The sequence below is a fragment of the Sus scrofa genome, chromosome 17 (assembly GCF_000003025.6).
Source record: "Sus scrofa isolate TJ Tabasco breed Duroc chromosome 17, Sscrofa11.1, whole genome shotgun sequence".
NCBI classification, from domain to species: Eukaryota; Metazoa; Chordata; class Mammalia; order Artiodactyla; family Suidae; genus Sus; species Sus scrofa.
The window spans coordinates 28,353,587-28,374,411 of NC_010459.5; the positions used below are offsets into that span (position 1 = coordinate 28,353,587).

The 20,825-nt window shown below is 44.4% G+C and overlaps 1 protein-coding gene across 2 annotated transcripts in view; it reads left to right on the plus strand.

Moving 5' to 3' along the window:
- Positions 1-19,748, plus strand: part of CFAP61 (cilia and flagella associated protein 61) — a 261,717-nt gene extending 241,969 nt beyond the window's left edge. For both annotated transcript variants that reach the window (XM_021077413.1, XM_021077414.1), the window contains 2 exons: positions 7,608-7,698; positions 18,489-19,748. In XM_021077413.1, coding sequence (XP_020933072.1) covers positions 7,608-7,698; positions 18,489-18,689 — 292 coding nt within the window. In that variant the 3' untranslated portion in view covers positions 18,690-19,748. The remainder of the gene's footprint in view (positions 1-7,607; positions 7,699-18,488) is intronic.

Here is a 20,825-nt window from a genome sequence, read left to right on the forward strand (position 1 = left end):
TCGGGGAGGGTGTCAGGCAGAATAGCTCTGCCCTGGGGACGCTAATCCCAGGTGTTAGGTTGGAGGTCTCTGCACACAGACCCCTATAGGCAGCACTAAAGATGTAGCACTAAAGAAGGGTTAGACCTTATCACCTAAATTCCAACTTATTTTTCCCAGAGGGCTTTGCTGTTGACACCTCCACATCACCCAGAGTCTTTAGCCAGGCCTGGTGGACCCATGCACGTGCCTACCGTGGCCCTGTAGATGAGGGATGCTGGCCAGGCTGGCTGCTTGAACTGGCTGCTGCCACCCACAAGGATCCAGTGTAGGCAAACCTGTCCTTTTAAGAACGGCTGAGTTAGACAATATGAGATGACAAAGAAATAGCTTTCAGACAAAGGAACAAGATAAAAACACACAAAAACAACTGAATGATGAGGAGCTAGGCAATCTAAAGATTGAAAAGGAATTCAGAGTGATGAAAGTAAAGATAATCCAAGATACCAGAAAAAAGAATGGAGACACTGGGAGTTCCCATTGTGGCTCAGTGGTAATGAACCCAGCTAGTATCCATGAGGATGTGGGCTCGATCCCTGGCCTCACTCAGTGGGTTAGGGATCCCACATTGCTGTGGCTGTGGCATAGGCTGGCAGCTGCAGCTCCGATTGGACCCCTAGCTTGGGAACTTCCATATGCCACAGGTGCAGCCCTAAAAAAGCAAAAAATAAAAATAAAAAAAAAAGAATGGAGGCACAGATCAAGAAGTTACAATAAATGTTTAACAAAGAGCTAGAAGATATAAAGAACAAGCAACCTAAGATGAATTGTACAAGAAAATCCAATTTCCAAAGACTGTTTAGGCCAAAGCAAGGACACCTGTAGGTCCCACCTGGGGTGTCTGTCTGCAGCCTCAACAATGGGCCCTGATGTCTGTCGCTTCCTTCCTTCTGTGTGTGCCATGTCCCCAGTAGAGACGAGGACCCCCCACCCCCATGCTGCAGCACCCCCACCTCAGCCACGCTGCAGCCCACAGGTTGAGGCTCATGGCTGGACATCACCTATGCCCGGGCCTTGCAGGAGGGGTGTGTCCATCACCGTGAATCCAAGGTGCTGTGAGTACAGGAGAGGACATGTGCCACGTGGACATCATGGTCTCAGGACCCCAGCTGCACTTCCCCACCCCCAGGAAAAAAGGCAACCCTTCGGCCACCTTCCTTCTGGAGTAAATCTCCGTGCAGGTGTGAATGGCAGCTGGGGACCCTCTTGCCGGGTCCAGAAGCAAAAACTGACTCTTATCACACCAGGAAAAAATGAGGATGCTTTTCATTAAAAAAAAAAAAAAAAAAAAAAAAAAGCCTGGGGAGAGGGGTGTGTTTCTTCTCTGCCCACCACCTCCCTCTTCTGAACCAGGGCGTTCCCGGTTTGGCCTCACTCTTCTGCATCTCTCTCTCCCTCCCTGCTGCCGCAGGCTCTGGCCTTGGGGTGGGGATCCAGACTTGAAAGAACAACACCCTTTTCCCACCTGTCTTTCCCTTCAGACACGCCGTTTCTCTGGAGCCCGCTGTGCGCACCCTCTCATGATACATCCCGTCCCCTTGCTTTTCTCAGCATCCAGCGTGGCCAGTGGCTAAGCTGGTTCCCAGGTCCCCACCCAGCGGATGCAATTTTTGCCGATAAAATGGGCTGCATGATTGGACGAAGATGAGCTCCAGAGAAGTCTGATCAATTCCTTAATGATTGGACCACATCGACCAGTGAAGTGTTAATTCAGTTCCTCAAGTCGACATTGCCTGGGCCTTCATCGAAAAGCATATTCCTTGCACAGGTGATGGAGCTTGTCAAGTTCCCCTAATAAACCAGACCAGCCACTGGCAGAATGAACGGAGGCAGGAACGTCTTATCTGGGCCCTGGAGAATCTGTACAAATTTGTTCTCACAGCTCTGTACCCACGAATTTTGTAATGAGGGCGCCATGTCTACACGGCTACGTGGAAGCCACATCATCGCCCTGCTCTTACCCAAGGCTCTCCTGAAGACGGCCAGGCGATCACGGAGGCTACTTAGTCTTCCCATTTTGAATATAAATTGGGAAATAAGTTAATATTTGCTAGTTTAAAATTCACAACGTTCACGGAAACATACATTTCCCAGATCTTATCGCCAATGTCAGTTATCCACGACACTGGGGGCCATTAACGCAGCTCTGCCCCCCCATCCCACTACACCAACACCCCATGCCTTGGCAAGTTCCAGATGATCCTCTCATTTCTATAGAGAAGGAAAGAAGCTAAAACACAGACATCATTCACTTTGGGACCGGGGGGAACTCAACCTAAAACTTTTTTTTTAATTACTCAATGAATTTTATTACATTTATAGTTGTACAGCAATCATCACAACCAAATTTTATAGCATTTCCATCCCAAACCCTCAGTGTATCCCCCCACCCCCCAACCTGTCTCCTTTGGAAACCATAAGTTTTTCAAAGTCTGTGAGTCAGTATCTGTGCTGCATAGAAATTCACTGTGTCATTTTTTTAGATTCCACATGTCAGTGAAAGCATTTGATGTTGGTGTCTCATTGTATGGCTGACTTCACTTAGCATGGTAATTTCTAGGTCCATCCATGTTGCTGCAAATGCCATTATTTCTTTCCTTTCCATGGCTGAGTAATATTCTGTTATGTATATGTACCACATCTTCTTGATCCACTCCTCTGTCGATGGACATTTAGGTTGCTTCCATGTCTTGGCTATTGTGTATAGTGCTGTAATGAACATTGGAATACAGGTGTCTTTTCGAGTCATGGTTTTCTCTGAAAAATGCCCAGGAGTGGGATTGCTGGATCAAATGGTAATTCTATTTTTAGTTTTCTGAAGAATCTCCATACTGTTTTCCACAAGTGGTTGCACCAATTTACATTCCCACCAACAGTGTAATAGGGTTCCTTTTTCTTCACACCCTCTCCAGCACTTACTGTTTGTAGACTTTTGGATGATGGCTATTCTGGCTGGTATAAGGTGGTACCCATAGTGGTTTTGACTTGCATTTCTCTGTTAATTAGTGACGCTGAACATCTTTTCATGTGTTTTTTGGCCATCTGTATGTCCTCTTTGGAGAATTGACTGTTTAGATCTTCTGCCCATTTTTGGATGGGGTTGGTTGTTTTTTTTGGTATGGAGCTGCAGAAGGTGTTTATAAATTTTGGAGATGAATCCTTTGTCAGTTGATTCATTTGCAAACATTTTCTCCCATTCTGTGGGTTGTCTTTTTGTTTTGTTTAGGGTTTCCTTTGCTGTGCAAAAACTTTTAAGTTTAATTAAGTCCTATTTGTTTGTTTTTGTTTTTATTGTCATTACTCTAGGAGGTGGATCTGAGAAGATGTTGCTTTGACCTAAAACTTTTCTTAAAGTAAAATGTCCTTCTCACATACCTATATCAAAAGCAGATGATTTTCATGGGACTAAATGTTCTCGTTGATTGCAAAATGAGTTTGGTTCAATTCAGAGCTTTTCCAGTTTTAAGTATGAAGGCTGCTATGATTGTAGGATGATTTTGAGGAGGTCCACAGGGTCTGCACCACCCCAAACTCGCTTTCACCCACCCTGAACGCGGTCACTGCAGCTGGCACAGGAGCTCCCCATGGAGGGGAGAGAGAAACAGCCTGGCCTGCCCTGCCCTGCAGGAAGTTCACCTGCTCCTTCAGTCTCCCCAGGACCAGGCTTGCTGGATGCTGGGGGCCCTATCGCCTGCTGCGCCTTAGAGATTAAGACACACCCCGGACTGGCCCCCCTGCAGGGTCAGAAGTGTCCCACGTGGTGAAGTGGGCGGAAGCACTCAGGCCACAGTCAGCTCCAAGGAGGAGGTCTGCACTGGACTCGAACCTGGATGGCCGTGGGGAAGTGCGGGCGTGGATCAGGTCCTCTGGGCTGCCCACCAGGCAGGGAGGCCGGATGGAAGGTAAGGGTCTTAGAGTCTCTGTAGCGAGGAGGCAGCAGAGAGAGCAGCAGGCAGCCTGGACACAGCCCTGGAGCTGGGAGAAGCCTGAGCTGGACTCGGACCCCCTCTGGTCAGAACCACCCCCGGAGCTCCAGCCCCCAACCCTGTGCAGAGGAGGCCCCCCTGGAAGCCCCCACGCCCACAGCTATTTGCAAAGGCAGTTGGCTGTGGCTTCCAGCACTCCAGCCCCCATGTGGCTCAGATGGCTGGTGTCCGGAGGCTCAGCTGGGCACCGCCTGCCATGAAGGTTAAGACAGATGCACAGAAGCACCCCCCCAATGTGGGAGGGGCCCACATGGAGGGGCTCCAAGATGTCACACAGCTCCCCACATGGGCGCTGGCATTTCATGGCCCCTTGTAATGGCCTCGGGCATCGTTGAAGCTGTAAGAAAAGCAAGAAAGAACCTTCAGGAATTAGCCCGCTACTTTGGTTTTCAGGGCCTGGCTACCACAGACAAATCCCAGGGACACTGGCCACAAACAGTTGGCTGCAGAGGTTATTACCTTCTGGGTTGTTGTCTTTTTGTTTTTGTTTTTTTGGCTTTTGAGGGCCTAACCTGTGTCATATGGAGGTTCCCAGGCTAGGGGTCAAATCAGAGCTGTAGCCGCTGGACTACACCACAGCGACAGCAATAGCAACATCAAATCTGAGCCGTGTCTGCAACCTACACCACAGCTCATGGCAACACTGGATCCTTAACACACTGAGTGATGCCAGGGATTGAACCTGCATCCTCATGGATACCAGTCAGATTTGTTTCCGCTGAGCCACAAGGGGAACTCCGAGGCTGTTACCTTCCGGACAAGGGTCCCCAGGTGCTTAGTCACAGGAGACAGTGATGGGAGAGTGAAAGAAGAAATTTCAGGCCTCCTGACTCAATGTGCTACGGTCCTCAAGTCTTTGGGCGCCGTTGCTGATGGACGCTGCGTGGGAGGCCGTGAGTTCCAAAGCACTGGAATCTGCAAAGACATCCAACTTCCTCTTCCACCTCCACAGGCCCTGTGCAGATGGGCTTAGTAGCTATATTTTCAGAAGATTAAGGCCTCTCCAGTCTTCAGTGTTCAGCCTCATGGATGGAGGCTGTGGGATGTGGGTGTCAGATGGTGGGCTGGAGCCCAGGGTGGGCAGCAGTCATTGGAAGAGAAGTGGAGTTGCCCCCAAGCACCTGCCTGGAGGCACATGATGAAGAGTCACAGATGGTACCACAGAGACGAGGGCTATGAGGGCGCTGGGCAGTGCCTGGGAAGTTGGAACAGGGCTGCGCTGGTGCCAGGAGAGCCAAGAGATGTGGTTGTGCCACCTAGAAGGTTGTGGCTAGAGACCTGGAAACCAGGAGGGTGGGAACTCATGATGCTGCCGTGGAAACCAAGAGGGTGGGAACCCCTGATGCTGCCAGGGAAACCTATGGGAGGGGATGGGGGGAGTCCCAACAACGGAGAAAAGATGGCCCCAAACTTAATAGGGCCCACTGGTTTCTAACTTAGGCATTAGGATAGCTTCAATATTTGCGAGTCTATAATTCCCAGAAACTTTCCTGGGAGCTGTTTAGCCCCAAGAGGCAGGGCCCAGCCTGGCAGGGCTGTGTTCGAGTGTGTGAGCTTAGGCATCCCTGATGTTTTGGTCCAAGAAGCTGCCATCTCAGATGTGTCAGAACATCACCACCTGAGCTGATACCTCCTGAGGTGGCCAGCCTGGCATTGGTGCCTTTGATCCAGGAATTGGAGGGGGTGGGGGTGTTGGATGTCAGCCTGGGTTTGTGGGGCCCAGAACCCCAGATAGAGCTCCCACCAACTCTTTTTATTCAGGATGCAGCAGCCTTGGGTCACTCACAGCTCTGGGTTTCCACCAGTGCCCCTTTGAGGCCCTCCCTACTGCAGGGCTCGGCCAGACCACCCTGTGAGCCTGGCCCACCCACAGTGCTCCCACTCTTCCCAGTGAGGCCTCTCTTTCATAGTGCTGCCCATCACGGGCATTTTGCAGAATCTTGTCACCTATTTATTTAGCAGAACTTTATTAATGAAAGACCAGTCGGGGCCAGGCAGTATCGAGCAGATACCATGCCTTGTGCAATGCATGCATTAATCACTCCTTCCTTCATCCAGTGAACATGTACAGGATGCCTAATGCTGAGCTGGATGGCCATGGAGCGGTTATCCTGCACATCTGTGTGGTCTCTGCCAACAGGAGCATCTTTCCCACCCATCATCTTCTGAATCTCTGTTCCCTGAGAGTGGGGCACACCCCTGCCTCTGGGCCTTTGCACCTACTGTTCTGGGAAGGCTCTTTCCCTAATCTCTACGTGGCTCATTCTCCCCTTTCGCTTGGGCTTCGCTCACTAGGTCACTGCCTTAGGTGTGAGCCTTGCTCTCCCATTCCTGCTTGATTTGTGTCTCTTCCTAAGCAGTTCTCACTGATAGGCGGTCCATGGATATCTTGACCGCTTGGATATAGGCTTCATGTTGGCAAGGACATTTGTCCGTGTTGGCCTCTGCTGTCTTCCCTGTCCCCAGAACAGTGCTGGGCACAGGATGGGTATGGGTGAATATTTGTGGAATTAATAGTTGGATGAATATATGACCTGAACGACGAAGTAGATAGTTAAGCATAAAATTAGGTCATATTCTGGTCCAGGGAGCATTGGTAGGTACTCAGTGATGTAGCCAAGTGCCAGGCTGATCTACACATGCTGTCACTGCCCTTGTCCTTTAATGCCTTGGCATTCCTGGGACTCATTACCTCCTTCCTAAGAATTAGCTTCAAGCCCCAGAAACCAGAAGTTTCTTGTCTGCACATGGGTACGGGTTTCTCTTCCTGTGCACACCCAAGACATCCACTAATAGTCCCAGGAACTACAGACTCACACCCAGAGAGCAGAACCCACACTGTCTGTCCACATGTCTCTAATCCCGAAGCTAAGTTTCCTGTTCCGAACCCTACTTAGCGTTAGAACAAAGTACGAGTGAAAATACCAGCAAGTGTTCTTGGTTCTTCCAAGAATGCATCACATATCCAGCAATCCCCTGTGCCTAACGGATGGCCGTACTGTCCTCCGCGTACGAAAGCATTCGTTCAAACAGTTTTTAGGGCAAAGTGAGCAAATCCGGCCACCCAAAGAACAGCTCCCCAAAGAGAGATTCAATTAAGTGTCCGTGCAGTTGCCCGAAGAGCGTGTTGCAACACCGAGGTGGCCTGTTTTTCTGGTCATTATTAATCCAGAAGCCTTAATGATGAACAACATTGGTGTTATTGTCTACCCAAATTTAATTTCTTTATGCAGCAGTTCAGTTAATCCTGCAATCTGTTTTTCTCAAACGAGGGCAGATAATGGAGACACCGTTCTTTACAAGTCTTCAGGCTTTTAAATTCTGATAAAATCAGGATTCTTCACTGGGTCTTGCCCCAGCTCTGAATTAAACCACTTTAAATGTAATTATGGAGCCTGGCCTTACATCAGGGACATCCATTTACAAAATTGATTGGCTAGGCTGTTCCACAAGGCATTTCATGAGCAAACGATTGCAAAAGGGCCAGGACTGTAATTTATAAAGGCAAAAGAAGCAGGTAAATACTTTATTAGTGGTAATGAGAAGGTTTCCAGCTAACTGAATCTTTTCTTTCCTCACCAGCTACTTCACGGAGCCCTGGTGCATGGCCCTCTTTCACGATCGTTTTATTGATCTCAGGAAAGAGTTACGCCAAATCTTATCCTCCAAGGAGGTAAGAATGATTAACGGATTCATGGGTTATTCCTTGCAGATTAGAAGCAGTTACAGTTGTTGATCATTTAGACTTTTTCCTACTTTCCCACTTTATGGCTTTATATTTTTTAATTAATGAATTGTATTACACTTATAGGTGTACAACCATCGTCACAACCAAATTTTACAGCATTTCCGTCCCAAACCCTCAGTGTTACTCTTGGAACCAACTGTAGTTGATATAAACGAACTATGGAGTGGGTCAACCTAGACAATGATATTTTAAGGAAAGTGGATTATTTAAATCTTTTACGAGGGGCAAAATTCTTTCCCTTCGGGTAACTACTTTCGCGTTATTAGCTAACTGTGTTGGCTGAAGGCAGGGCACGAGTTGCACCTCCTTGCCCCTAGAGGGCCAAGCTTGCATTCCTATGGTTTCTGTGTGTTATCTGCCAGCCATTCGTTAAACATTTGTGTGCGTGTGTTGTTCTAAAGATGTCAAGGGAAGGAGTTCCCTTCGTGGCGCAGTGGTTCACGAATCCGACTAGGAACCATGAGGTTGCGGGTTCGGTCCCTGCCCTTGCTCAGTGGGTTAAGGATCCAGCGTTGCCGTGAGCTGTGGTGTAGGTTGCAGACGCAGCTCGGATCCTGCATTGCTGTGGCTCTGGTGTAGCCTAGCGGCTATAGCTCGGATTCGACCCCGAGCTTGGGAACCTCCATATGCCACGGGAGAGGCCCAAGAAATGGCAAAAAGACAAAAAAAAAAAAAAAAAAAGGATGTCAAGAGAAGTCAAGATGTCCACACAGACTCCTTTTATAACCGAAACTTCTTTCTCAAAGCCACACGGGGAGTTCCCTGGTGGCGCAGCAGGTTAAAGATCTGGCATTGTCTCTGCCAGTGGCTCGGGTTCAGTTCCTAACCCAGAAACTTCCATATGCCTCAGATGCAGCCAAAAGAGAAAAAAAACAAACAAACAAAAAAAAAAACACCATACAGGATTAACTGGAACGTAGGTTACATAGCCCCCAAGCTCCCTACTTGGCAAGAAATTTGGCTCTGCAATGTAAATAGTAAAATATTTGTGAAACTTTTAAATTATTTTTTCAATACTAGAGTCCTTACAAGAGTTATAGGAAGTGTACACCTCTGGTCAAGTGTCCATTCTGGATTCTTCCTTGACTCCCTCAGACAAGGGCTGGAGCTTGGCTTGCATTCCACCTCGTCTGACTATCTATAAACAGGCAGGTCCTGTGTCTCTGTGTTGCCTCCACCTGGAGCACCCTGGCCCCTCGCAGGTCCCCATGATATGCGCTTCCACACTGGACACACAGATGCAGCCCATGCACCCGGGCCTCTCCTCCTAGCGCCGCACACCCCACCCCTGAAGCACAGCAGGGATCTCCAAGGTTGGGGTTACCATCATCACCATCTCCTTCACTGGTGAGGAGCCTTTAAGGACCTGCCATTGGTCACACCACTCAGATTCCCACTCCAAAGCCAAGGGCATCAGCACTGAGCCAAAGTGGTGAGTTGGTACCCTCTCTGCATTGCTCCACCCCTGCTCAGTTTCATCCCTGGGGTCCAAGCCGGGAGTGTCATGTAATTTTCTTTTTTTAAAAAAAATGTTATTGAAGTATAGTTGATTTACAATGTTGTGTTGATTTCTGCTACCCAGCAAAGCAACTCAGAGATGATAGATAGATAGATAGATAGATAGATAGATAGATATTCTTTTTCATATTCTTTTCCATAATGGTTTATCATAAGATGTTGAATATAGTTCCCGGCATAATTTTCTAATCTGAAGTAGATTCAGATTGGGAAAAAATAGGTTCCTACCTACATAATAGGAACCAGGCAGGGTATGTGCATAAAGGGAGCAGAAGGGCTGATGGCTAAAGAGCCAGGTCAGCCCCGACGAGCAGCATGCATATCAGAGGTAAGAAGAGTAGCACGCTGAGATATAAGATGTTACAGGTCAGACAGGTCTGTGGGGAAGTGAGTCCATGCCGAGACCAGCTCAGCAAGTTAGGGCTGAAGAACGGGTGCTGTGAAACTTAAGGAAAAAGTTAACATAAAACAAGGTGAGGGGGGCAAGAGCACCACCTCAAGAAACCACACTGCTTTTATTGTGCTCTTTAGGGTTGCCTCAAGAGAGAAGGGGGCTATAGATGCAGAATATAGTTTTGCTTTTTATAAGTTCTTTTATTATTTTAAAAGTCATATAGCTGGTAGCTGGTAGATGGTTAAGCTTTTATTCTGACCTTTAGGCATGTAACAATCATTAGCATTTGAGGAAGCTTGGCCTTAGCTATCTATGCATAACATTCTAGAGAATCATCACTGTGCTTCCACAAAAGGCATGCCTATCTCTCCCCCCCCCCCCCCCCCCCCCCGCCTAGGTTTGCACTTTGGTTCTCTTTGTTAATGCATATTCTGCTAACGACCACTCATAAACCACTTGGGGCCATGAGGTTCCTCTTTCTCTTATTCTTAAGAGGACATATCATGCTGTGCAAACAGCGTGCCAATCTGCACAGGTCAGGTGTGCCTAGACCAATGCATTATGTCCTCATTCAGCTGACCTTATGAATAACTTATGCCTTTAGGTCTTTGTACTTAAGCTTAAGTCATTTACCAGCACTGTGACTGTTTTCCAAGCAGGAAGATGGGGTAAAGTAAAGCAGGACAAGATGGAGTTTTCAGCAAAGAGGCTAAGAAAATATTGTAGAACTATGTCTCGTGACAAGTCCACATTAAAACATGACCCCAAGCTGGAAGCCTGGTTCTCACAGAACTTCGCTCAACTCCGCAGGTCCCACCTCTCAAAGTGTAATCCGCACAGCTGCCCCAAAGCAAAGAGTCATCACATCAGAACTGTGCCTAAATCCTTCTAAACCCCAGATCTGAGCTCCTCAGTTAAACTTTTGCATGGAGCCGGGGGGTTTTAGGCATCAAGCTTAAAAGCGAAGCCTGCCGTTCATGTTCCTAAGTACATTGTCAAATGCAGTGACAGTGGCTCCTCATGACACGCACTGAGACTCCACAACCCTCTAGTCACGAGAAGATCTCTGCTCTGGGTCAGTCTGCAGTTCCTAAACTTAGCCTGGACAGTGGACCCTGGCAGCTGAGCAGGTAGGGCAGAGGTGGCCTTTGCAGAAGATGCACTAAAGGGCTCCCAGCCATCCTTGTGGGCTCTCGAGATTTGCAGAAAGGGGAACCTCTGTAAGAAGAGCCTCCACTGGGGGATTGTTCTGACATTGGGCAGGTGTAATGGCCACAGGCAGAGTTAGGGCCTGCAGCTCTGTAAGAAAAGCCTCCACTGGGGGATTGTTCTGACATTGGGCAGGTATAACGGCCACATGCTGGGACCTGCAGCGGTGTCTGTCTGTAGCTCATATCCCCGTGGAACAAGAGCTCAGAGCTGGGGGGAGAGAAGTGGGGGCTTGTGTGCAAGCACAAGGCACAGAAGAATGGCTCCAAGTAAGTGCCAGCCACCAAAGTCAGAGTGATGGAGACAATTTCGGTGGGGACAGGCCAACAGTGGAAGTGATAGTCACACAAACAGACATGTGAAAATTTCCCTGAAGAGTCTGCTAATAGAAAATAAAGCAGATGGGTTTCACTAAAGAATAACAGACATTTCCCCTGTGGCACAATGGGAAGGGCGGCGTCTTGGAAGCCTTGGGATGCAGGTTTGATCCCCGACCAGGCACGGTGGGGTAAGGATCAGGCACTGCCACAGCTGAGGCTTAGGTCGTGACTGCAGCTCTGATCTGATCCCTGGCCCAGGAGCTCTATATGCTGTGGGCAGCCAAAAAAAGAAAACAATAATAATAATAACAGTAATTCGCTTTCTCAAATATTGAGGTGATGTTACCCATTTAATTTCACTTTCTACCTTGTCTTCAGGGAAGTACAGAAGTTCAGTGCCATTAACTATGATGTCCTAGAGCTCGTTTTATCGATTTTTCCCGCCCTCCACATGTGGAGAAAGAAAGAAAACAGTATTATCTGTGACTGTCATTATAAGTCACATATAGATTATAAATCTGTATATGATTTATTATTTTAAAAAGATCATTATAAGACATCTCAGATTCTTTTGTGGAAACAAAAAGGGGAAGAGATTATAAACCCACTGGTATTGCATTTGGCCAAAGAGTCACTGACCAGGTTGAAATTTTGATTGGGAAAATCATCCGTCAAAATTCTCTAAGAAAGCTGTAACAATAATATATGAACATCAGGAGTTCCTGTTGTTGCACAGTGGAAACGAATCTGACTAGGAACCATGAGATTGTGGGTTCGATCTCTGGCCTCGCCCAATGGGTTAAGGCTCTGGTATTGCTGTGAGCTGTGGCGTAGTTTGCAGATGTGGCTCGGATCCTGCATTGCTGTGGCTGTGGCGTAGGCCAGCAGTTGTAGCTCCAATTAGACCCCTAGCCTGAGAACCCCCATATGCCGAGGATGCAGCTCTAAAAATCATGATGATAATAATAATAATCATAGTAATATATGAACAACAGAACCACACATCATATGAAGTAAATATTGATAGAATTGGAAAAACCAGTTTTAAAATAATAATTGGCAAAGTTCCCTGGTAGTGAAGTGGGTTAAGGATGCGGCATTGTCACTGCCGTGGCTCAGGTCGCTGCTGTGGTGAGGGTTCAGTCCCTGGCCCCAGAACTTCCACATGCTGCAGGCACAGCCAAAAAGAGTTGGAGAATTTAGTATCTCACTTTTAGTAATGGATAGAACCACCAGAGAGAAGAGTAAAAAAGAAATGTAGGACTTGAAGAGCACTCTAAATCAACGAGACCTAATAGATATATACAGAGTACTAAACCCAACAGCAGTGAGATGCACGTTCTTCTCTACTGCACATGGCATGTTCTCCAGGACAGGCCACCAAATGAGTATCAGTACATTTTAAAAGATTTAAATCATATAAAGTATATTCTCCAACTACAATGAAATGAAGCTAGAAATCACCTAGAAACTGAACAACAGATTCTTTTTTTTTTAATAATGATTTTTATTTTTTTCCATTATAGCTGATTTACAGTGTTCTATCAATTTTCTACTCTACAGCAAGGTGACCCAGTCACACATATATGTATACATTATTTTTTCTCCCATTATCATGCTCCATCATAAGTGACTAGACATAGTTCCCAGTGCTACACAGCAGAATCAGGATCTCACTGCTTATCCATTCATGGCAATAGTTTGCATCTATTAACCCCAAATTCCCAGTCTATCCCACACCCTCCTCCCCACCCCCTTGGCAACCACAAGTCTGTTCTCCATGTCCATGATTTTCTTTTCTGTGGAAAGGTTCATTTGTGCCTTATATTAGATTCCAGTTATAACTGATATCATATGGCATTTGTCTTTCTCTTTCTGACTTACTTCACTTAGTATGAGAGTCCCTAGTTCCATCCATGTTGCACAAATGGCATTATTTTGTTCTTTTTTATGGCTGAGTAGTATTCCATTGTGTATATATTACCACATCTTCTTAATCCGATCATCTGTCAATAGACATTTAGGTTGTTTCCATGTCTTGGCTATTGTGAATAGTGCTGCAATGAACATACAGGTGCATATGTCTTTTTCAAGGAAGGTTTTGTCCAGATATATGCCCAAGAGTGGGATTGCTGGGTTATATGGTAATTCTATGTATAGTTTTCTAAGGTACGTCCATACAGTTTTCCATAGTGGTTGTACCAATTTACATTCCCACCAACAGTGCAGGAGGGTTCCCTTTTCTCCGTACCCTGTCCAGCATTTTGAACAGCAGATTCTTAAGCAACTTCTTTGGTTTCAAAGAAGAAACCCAATGGGATATTAGAAGTACTTAGAGGCAAATGAAAATAAAAACACAACAGATCAAAATTTATGGGATGCCACTCTAAATAAACTGTACTTTAATAAAAAAATTTATGGGATGTATAGTGGAAACAGTTTTTAGAAGGAAACTTATGGCTGTAAATGCTTACAGTGAAAAAAATAAAAAAGGAAAGACCTCAAATCAATAACATAATTTAGGAACTAGAGGAACTAGAAAAAGAAAACCAAACTAAACCCAGTGCTAGCAGAAAGAAGGAAATAATAAACATTACTATAATAGTGTTTAGATAAATGAAATAGAGAATAGGAAAATGAGAGAAAATTGATGAAACCAAAAGTTAGCTCTTTGAAAAATCAACGAAATTAATAAAACTTTAGCTAGATTGACCAAGAAAAAAGTCTCAAATTCTTAATAAAATGAAAGTGAGGACATTTCTACCCACCTTACTGAACTAGTAAAGGTTTGAAAAGAATACTATAAACAATTGTATGCCAACAAAATAATCTAGATAAAATAGACAAATTCGTAGAAATACACAAACTACAAAAATTGACTGAAGGAGTTCCCACTGTAGCACAGAGAGTTGGGAATCTGACTGCAGTGGCTTGGGTTGCTGCAGAGGTTTAGGTTCCTAGCCCAGTGCAGTGGTTTCAAGGATCCAGCATTGTCACAGCTGGATTCAGTCCCTGGTCCAGGAACTCAAATATGCTGCAGGAACAGTCATAAAAAAAAAAAAAAAGATTCGAAGAAATGGAAAATCTCAACAGACCTACAACAAGTAAAGGTATTGAATCAATAATCAAAAATTTCTCCACAAAGAGAATCCAAGATTAGATGGCTTCATTGCTGAATTCTACCAAACATTTGAAGAAGAATTAACACCAGTCTTTCTCAAACTCCTCCAATAAATTATGAGAGGAAGGAGCGCTTCCTAGCTCATTCTATGAGGCCAGTATTACCTTGATACTAAAGCCAAAGACATAAAAAGAAAAGAAAACTATAGAACAATATCCCTTAGGAATTTAGAAGCAAAAATCTGCAACAGGATACTAGCAAGCTAAATTCAGCAGCACATTAAAAGCATTATACAATGTGACAAAGTGAGCTTTACCCCAGGAATGTAAGAGTGGTTCAGCATATGAAAATTAATCAGTGTAATACACTGCATTATAAAATGAAATGTGGGGAAGTGCTGTAATCCCAACTGATGCAGAAAACATGTTTAACTAATCAAACATGTTTTCACAGTAAGAACACTAAAACCCCCAGGAATAGAAGGAAACTGCCCCAATCTGATAAAGAATATTCATGGAAAAAACCCACAGCTAAAATCATGGTCAGTAGGGAAGACTGAAAGTTTTACCTCTAAGATATGGAAAAGACAAGGATGCTTGCTTTCCCCATTTACATTCACCCTTGTACTGGAAGTTCCAACCATAGCAACTAGGCAGGAAAAAGAAATAAAAAGCACCCATATTTGAAAGAAAAATTATCTCTAGTCTCAAAGGGCATGATTTTATACAAAGAAAATCCTAATAATATTCGAGCTAATAGATGGAGTCAGCAAAGTTATAGGATAGAAGATCAACACACAGTAATCAGTTGTGTACATTAGCAATCAGTAATCCAAAATGAGATTTAAAAAATTCCATTTACAGTAGCATCAAAAAAATGAAGTACATGGGAATAAGTTTAAGCAAGGAGGCGCAAGACTTGTGCACTAAGAAACCGCAAAGCATGTCTGAAAGAAATTAAAAAGATCTTAATAATGAAAAGACATCTGTGTTCATGGATTTGAAGACTTAGTATCGTTAAGCCAGGAATATTATGCAATACAATCTATAGATTCAATGCAATCCTATAAAAAGAGCCCATGATATATTTTTAGAAATGGAAAAAATCATTCCTAAAGTTTGTATGGAAATGCCGGGGACTCCAAAATGACTCAAGAAGAAATAGAAAATCTCAACAGACCTATAACAAGTAAAGGTATTGAACCAATAATCAAAAATTTCTCCACAAAGAGAATCGAAGACTAGATGGCTTCATTGATGAATTCTACCAGACATTTGAAGAAGAATTAAAATAATTTGGGAAATAAAAAAGGCTGAAGGACAAACACTTTGCAATTTCAAAACTTAATACAAATCAACAGTATCCAAGACAGTATGGTATTTGCATAAGAACAGACATATAGATCAATGGAATGGAATTAAGAGCCCAGAGTAAACCCCCTTACATGAAAAGACGTTAACATCATGAATCATTGTGGAAATGCAAAGCAGAGCCACAATGAGATACCACTTCATACCCAAATAATGAGTATTGTCAAGGATGTGGAAAAATTGGAACTCTCATACATTGCTGATGGGAATGTAAAATTATTCTGCAGTTGCTGTGGAAAAATGGTTGGATTTTTCCTGAAAACTTACCAACAGAATTACTATATGACCTAGCTATTGCACTCTTAAACACACACCCCAAAGAAGTGAAAATCAGTACCCAAACCAATATTTGGCTATGAATGTTTATAGCAGCTTTGTTCAGAATTACAAGAAGGAAGAAAGGAACCCAAGTGTCCATCAACAGACCAATGTGGTCTATCCACACAACAGAACATTCTTCTGCCATAAAAGAAATGAAATGCTGATACATTCTAGAAAGTGGGTGAACCTCAAACATTAACGGACAGAAGCCGACGCAAAAGGTCATGTGTCGTACGGAGGAGAGAGCGGCTCACAGATGAGCATGTTGGGAGGGGACATGGTCATCCTGGGGCAGGGGGATGGTCATCCTGAGGGGGGTGTCATCCTGAGTTGGGAGGTGGTCACCCTGGGAGGGGAGGTGGTGACATTGAGGGGAGGCTGCTTATCTTGAGCGGGGAGGTAGTCACACTGAGAAAGGTCACACTATGAGAGCAAACGTACAAAACCCTATTTATTCTTAATTCAAAAGTTCCATTTGTGACCTTACACCCTCTGCCCCGGTGTTAGCACCGCATCTTACAACATGGGCCTCAAATCCCCTATAATTTTTGCATATTCATTGTTTATGTTTGATACATTTTTTCCGAAAAGGGGAGAAAGAACCAACCTCGTATAGACGGCATATGAGCTTGGACACTCAGGTGCTTCAGCATCTCGAGTATTTGGTTTTGGGCCTCACTGGCCATTCTCTCCCTCACTGTCTTTGCGGAGCCGACTTGAAGTCCCGGACCCCCACTGAGTGCTCTTCCAAGTGATGGTGTAGAATCTCCCACTCCTGGCAATGTCTTGCCTAAATAGCCAGGTGGTCATTGCCTTATGTCTCCATATAGTTGGAATCTATTTTTCTATCTATAAGTTCTTACTATTAATAAATTAAGGAACCAAATTCATGGTTACTGGAGGGGAAATCGTGGGGCGGGAGGGATAAATTAGGGCTTGGGATTGACATACAGACACCACTGTGTATAAAATAGAAAGGTAACAAGGACCTACTGTGCTGCACAGGGTAATCCACTCAATACTGTGTAATAATCTATATTGGAAAAGAATCTGAAAAAGAATGGATTCATGTATATGTATAACTGATTTATTTTGCTGTACACCTGAAACAAATACAACTTTCTAAGTCAAATATATACCAATAAAAATTGGTTTTTATTTCAAAATTAATGATCCAGGGAGTTCCCATCATGGCTCAGAGGTTAATAAATCTGACTAGTATCCATGAGGACACAGATTCGATCCCTGGCCTCACTCAATGGGCTAAGGATCCAGCATTGCCATGAGCAGCAGAGGAGTTGCAGACTCGGATCAGATCCCGCGTTGCTGTGGCTGTGGTGTAGGCTGGCAGCAGCTCTGATTCAACCCCTAGCCTGAGAATCTCCATATGCCATGGGTGCAGCCTTAAAAAGACAAAAAAAAAAAAAATCCAGTAGAACTCTGCAAACTGTTCCTTTCTTTTGCCATTAAAAAGGGGTTACTAGAAGTTCAAATAAATATACCATCAAAGGGCATCATTCTTTAGGGTAATTTTCAGTTATTGTGGTGTTCAGAAAGCACACAGCTCAAACCTTAGTCGTGTTTTTTTTATGACAATCTGCCTATATTTGGACAGATAGGTGAGGACACAAATTCGGTAAAATCTTAACCCAGTGGAGTGTATATAAGTACCAGCTGTACAGTTCTCTCAACTTTTATTTTAACACTTCCATTTCATAATAAAATGTTGGAAAAATCTCCATGATATTATAAATATGCACAGCATATGATCCTCAACTTCAAATAACTGTATCCTTGCTAAGCCCCATCCTTAATGATATCAATGAAATTTGACTTTATGAGCAATTTATTCTAGGGGTTTAAAATTCCCATTTCTTGGGGACTCTAACCAAGTAAAGTAAGTCACCTAGGAATTTTCATGTAAAAATGTTTAATCACTTCCTTTCCTTGTTTTGAAATAAGCCTGATCTACCAATAATTTTTACCTGGAAATTAAAAGCTTAAAATATTGTCCTTGCTGAATCTTGAAGACATTGTGCTAAGTGAAATGAGCCAGTCACAAAAAGACAAATTGTGTTCGATTCCATTTATACAAGGTGCGCTAAAATAGTCAAAGGCATGAGACAGAAAGGACAAGGGTGGTTGCCAGAGGCTAGGAGGATGGGGGTGGGGCGTTCGTGATTCATAGAGAATTTGGGAGGATGAGAACTTTTTGGAGATGGATGGTCGTGATGGCTGCCCAACAACGTGAATGTCCTTGAGGCCTCTGACTGCACACTTAAAAATGGTTAAAGTGGTAAATGTTATGCTATGTGTGCTTTGCCACAGGCAAAAAAAATAATAACAATAATAATAATAATCTAGAAAAAAAAAAAAAAAAGACCAACCTCGGGGCGTCTTGGTGAAACTGCCCTCTTATTACAGAGTAATTTCAGCATCTGGCCCCTTACTGTATTTCCCAGGAAGAAAACTTTCCTTCCATAGATGAGATAGCGCGTCAGATCGAGGATGAGGAAATTAACCTGCGGGAGAAGCCCAGGAAATACCTCGAAAGAGTTTTCCAGGAAACCATCTACAAGCCCTTGGTGAAGAAGAGCATTCTTGACTTCCTGCGCTATAATCACTACCACTTGCCCATGTACGCGTGGCCAGGCATCATTTAGCCCGTAGCCACAGTCTCCACTTGATTGTTTCCGGGAAGTGCTATGTAGAAGCAGGAAACCTCTCAGAAGCCCTCTGGACCACCGGGCACCTTCCTGGTTGGTCCTTTCTTCTCCGCGTCCACCTTGGCCTGTAGTTTCCCATCGTCCCAGTAGGTGGCGCACGGCGGTGCGTCTAGACTCTGGGGCGGGGAGACGCTTTACTAACACCACCAAGCGTGTTCCTGGGCAGAATAACCCATTTTAGCAATAAAATGAGATGGGACTGTGTAAAACTTGTTTTCCACTCAGGTGTAATTCTGTTTGATTTCCTGAAAAGCCCTGCCGCCAGTGCTGTTAGTCCTTCATGTGTTTACCCGGTCATCCTTGTGGGTGATTAAAAAAGAAAAAAAGAAAATCGTGTGCCCAGGATGGAAAATTAGTCAAACAGATGACAGGAAATTAACTCTGTAACCCAACATCAGAAGGACTGATTGCATAGGAAAGTTTACAGGAACTTTTAAAATGAGGAGGCAGCTATCCCAGCCCCTGTGTTTCTACTTCCTATTTCCAGATCATGAGCGTAAATGCACCAAAAAACTGGAACGACCAACGCAGGTTCATGCACAGGTTTAGGTTAGAGAACGGCGGTAGGAAATTAATCTAGATCATTTCCTTTGACCCTGAGCACTGTATCTGGGCCCTTTGGCACATGTCACCTGTAATGTGGGTCAGAAGCCCTATTTCTTATAAATATGGCATATTAAGTGCTTTATTGGATTCAGGAACATGTGGACTCAGAAACAGCACATAAGACTGTTTTCATTTATTTGGGCCTCTTTTAGCAGATAGTGTGGCACAATTGGAGTCCGAATTTTTGATCAGCAGGGTTTAAAACGGGCTTTTATGGGCATGGTCCAGTTTTTGTTCATTTTTTGGTATTTACGTTAACATTTAGCAAAAGTTGGCACAATTACAATGACTACACAGCTCTTTGGAAGATAAGTCAAAGTTGGCATTTCAGAATTATACACCCATTAACAAACTGACACTTCTCAAAAATAAAATGGTTGTGGAACACCAGACTGCAATTTTTCTAAGGCAGACTTGCAATTTTCCAAAAGCAAGCAATAAACTCCATTAATTCCTGCACACGTATGTTTTACACAAACACCAGGGTCATTTAGAGGGAGTGCCCCGCTCTGGCCATATGGTACAAACTGTAACTCAAATGGAGAACAACTGAACAATCGCTACTGGTCTTCTCTTCAAACTGCAAACCCAAGGCACAAAGATCCATATTTCAGGGCCTGCGAATGAATAAGTGAGCTCAAGAAACTTTCCTTCTCCCAATCCTTCCCCTGAGAGGCCCTGGGTCAAATTTATCAGCAAATGGAGTGAGTTTCTGTGACAGGCCCTGGGACCTTGGGTGGAGAACCACAGAACAACCAGTCAGAGGATCAACAGTTACAATTTCTGTGACCAAGTACTACCATTAGAAAGCTTCTGGTGGCATAAAAGTGAGTCCATATGACAATGCCAAACTTAATGTCAAATCATGCATAAATTTTATAGTCAGTTTTCCTCTGTGCTTTTTAAAAAAGTAGTCTTGGGCCTCCACAGGCATCATGGCAGATTCAACAAGTCTTAGAATGCCAAGTGTATTGGATGAAGTTACTAATCATCGTCCTATACTCAGAAAGTGAGTGATTTCCTGAATCTAGGCAGGGATTTTAGCACATACCTGCGGACTCGAGCATTTTATCACTAAGGGACACCTTCTCTGAGAATAAGAGATGAACCCCAGAGTCGTTGATCATAGCTTGAAGCTGGCTGTTTTAAGGACGTCAGGAGAATAAAGATGTCCTGGCAAAGAAAAGGCTTCAGAAAGACCAGTATTTAGACTTCTCTCCGGAAGCCTAGGCATGGCTTCCCTAAAGATGTAGATGGCAGAAGTCCCCGCAGCAGTTCAGCTTCTGCTGCTCCTGCTCGGCTGGCAAGTCTTGGGCTCTAAGCTGATCTTGGAATTCTTTGGTTTTGAAAACAGAATACCGACAAGAAAACACCAAAGTTCAATTTCCCACATCATATTCCCCCAAATCACATGCAGCAACCATGCCTCACAGATGCCTCTGATGACCTCCTGACATATGTTGCTTT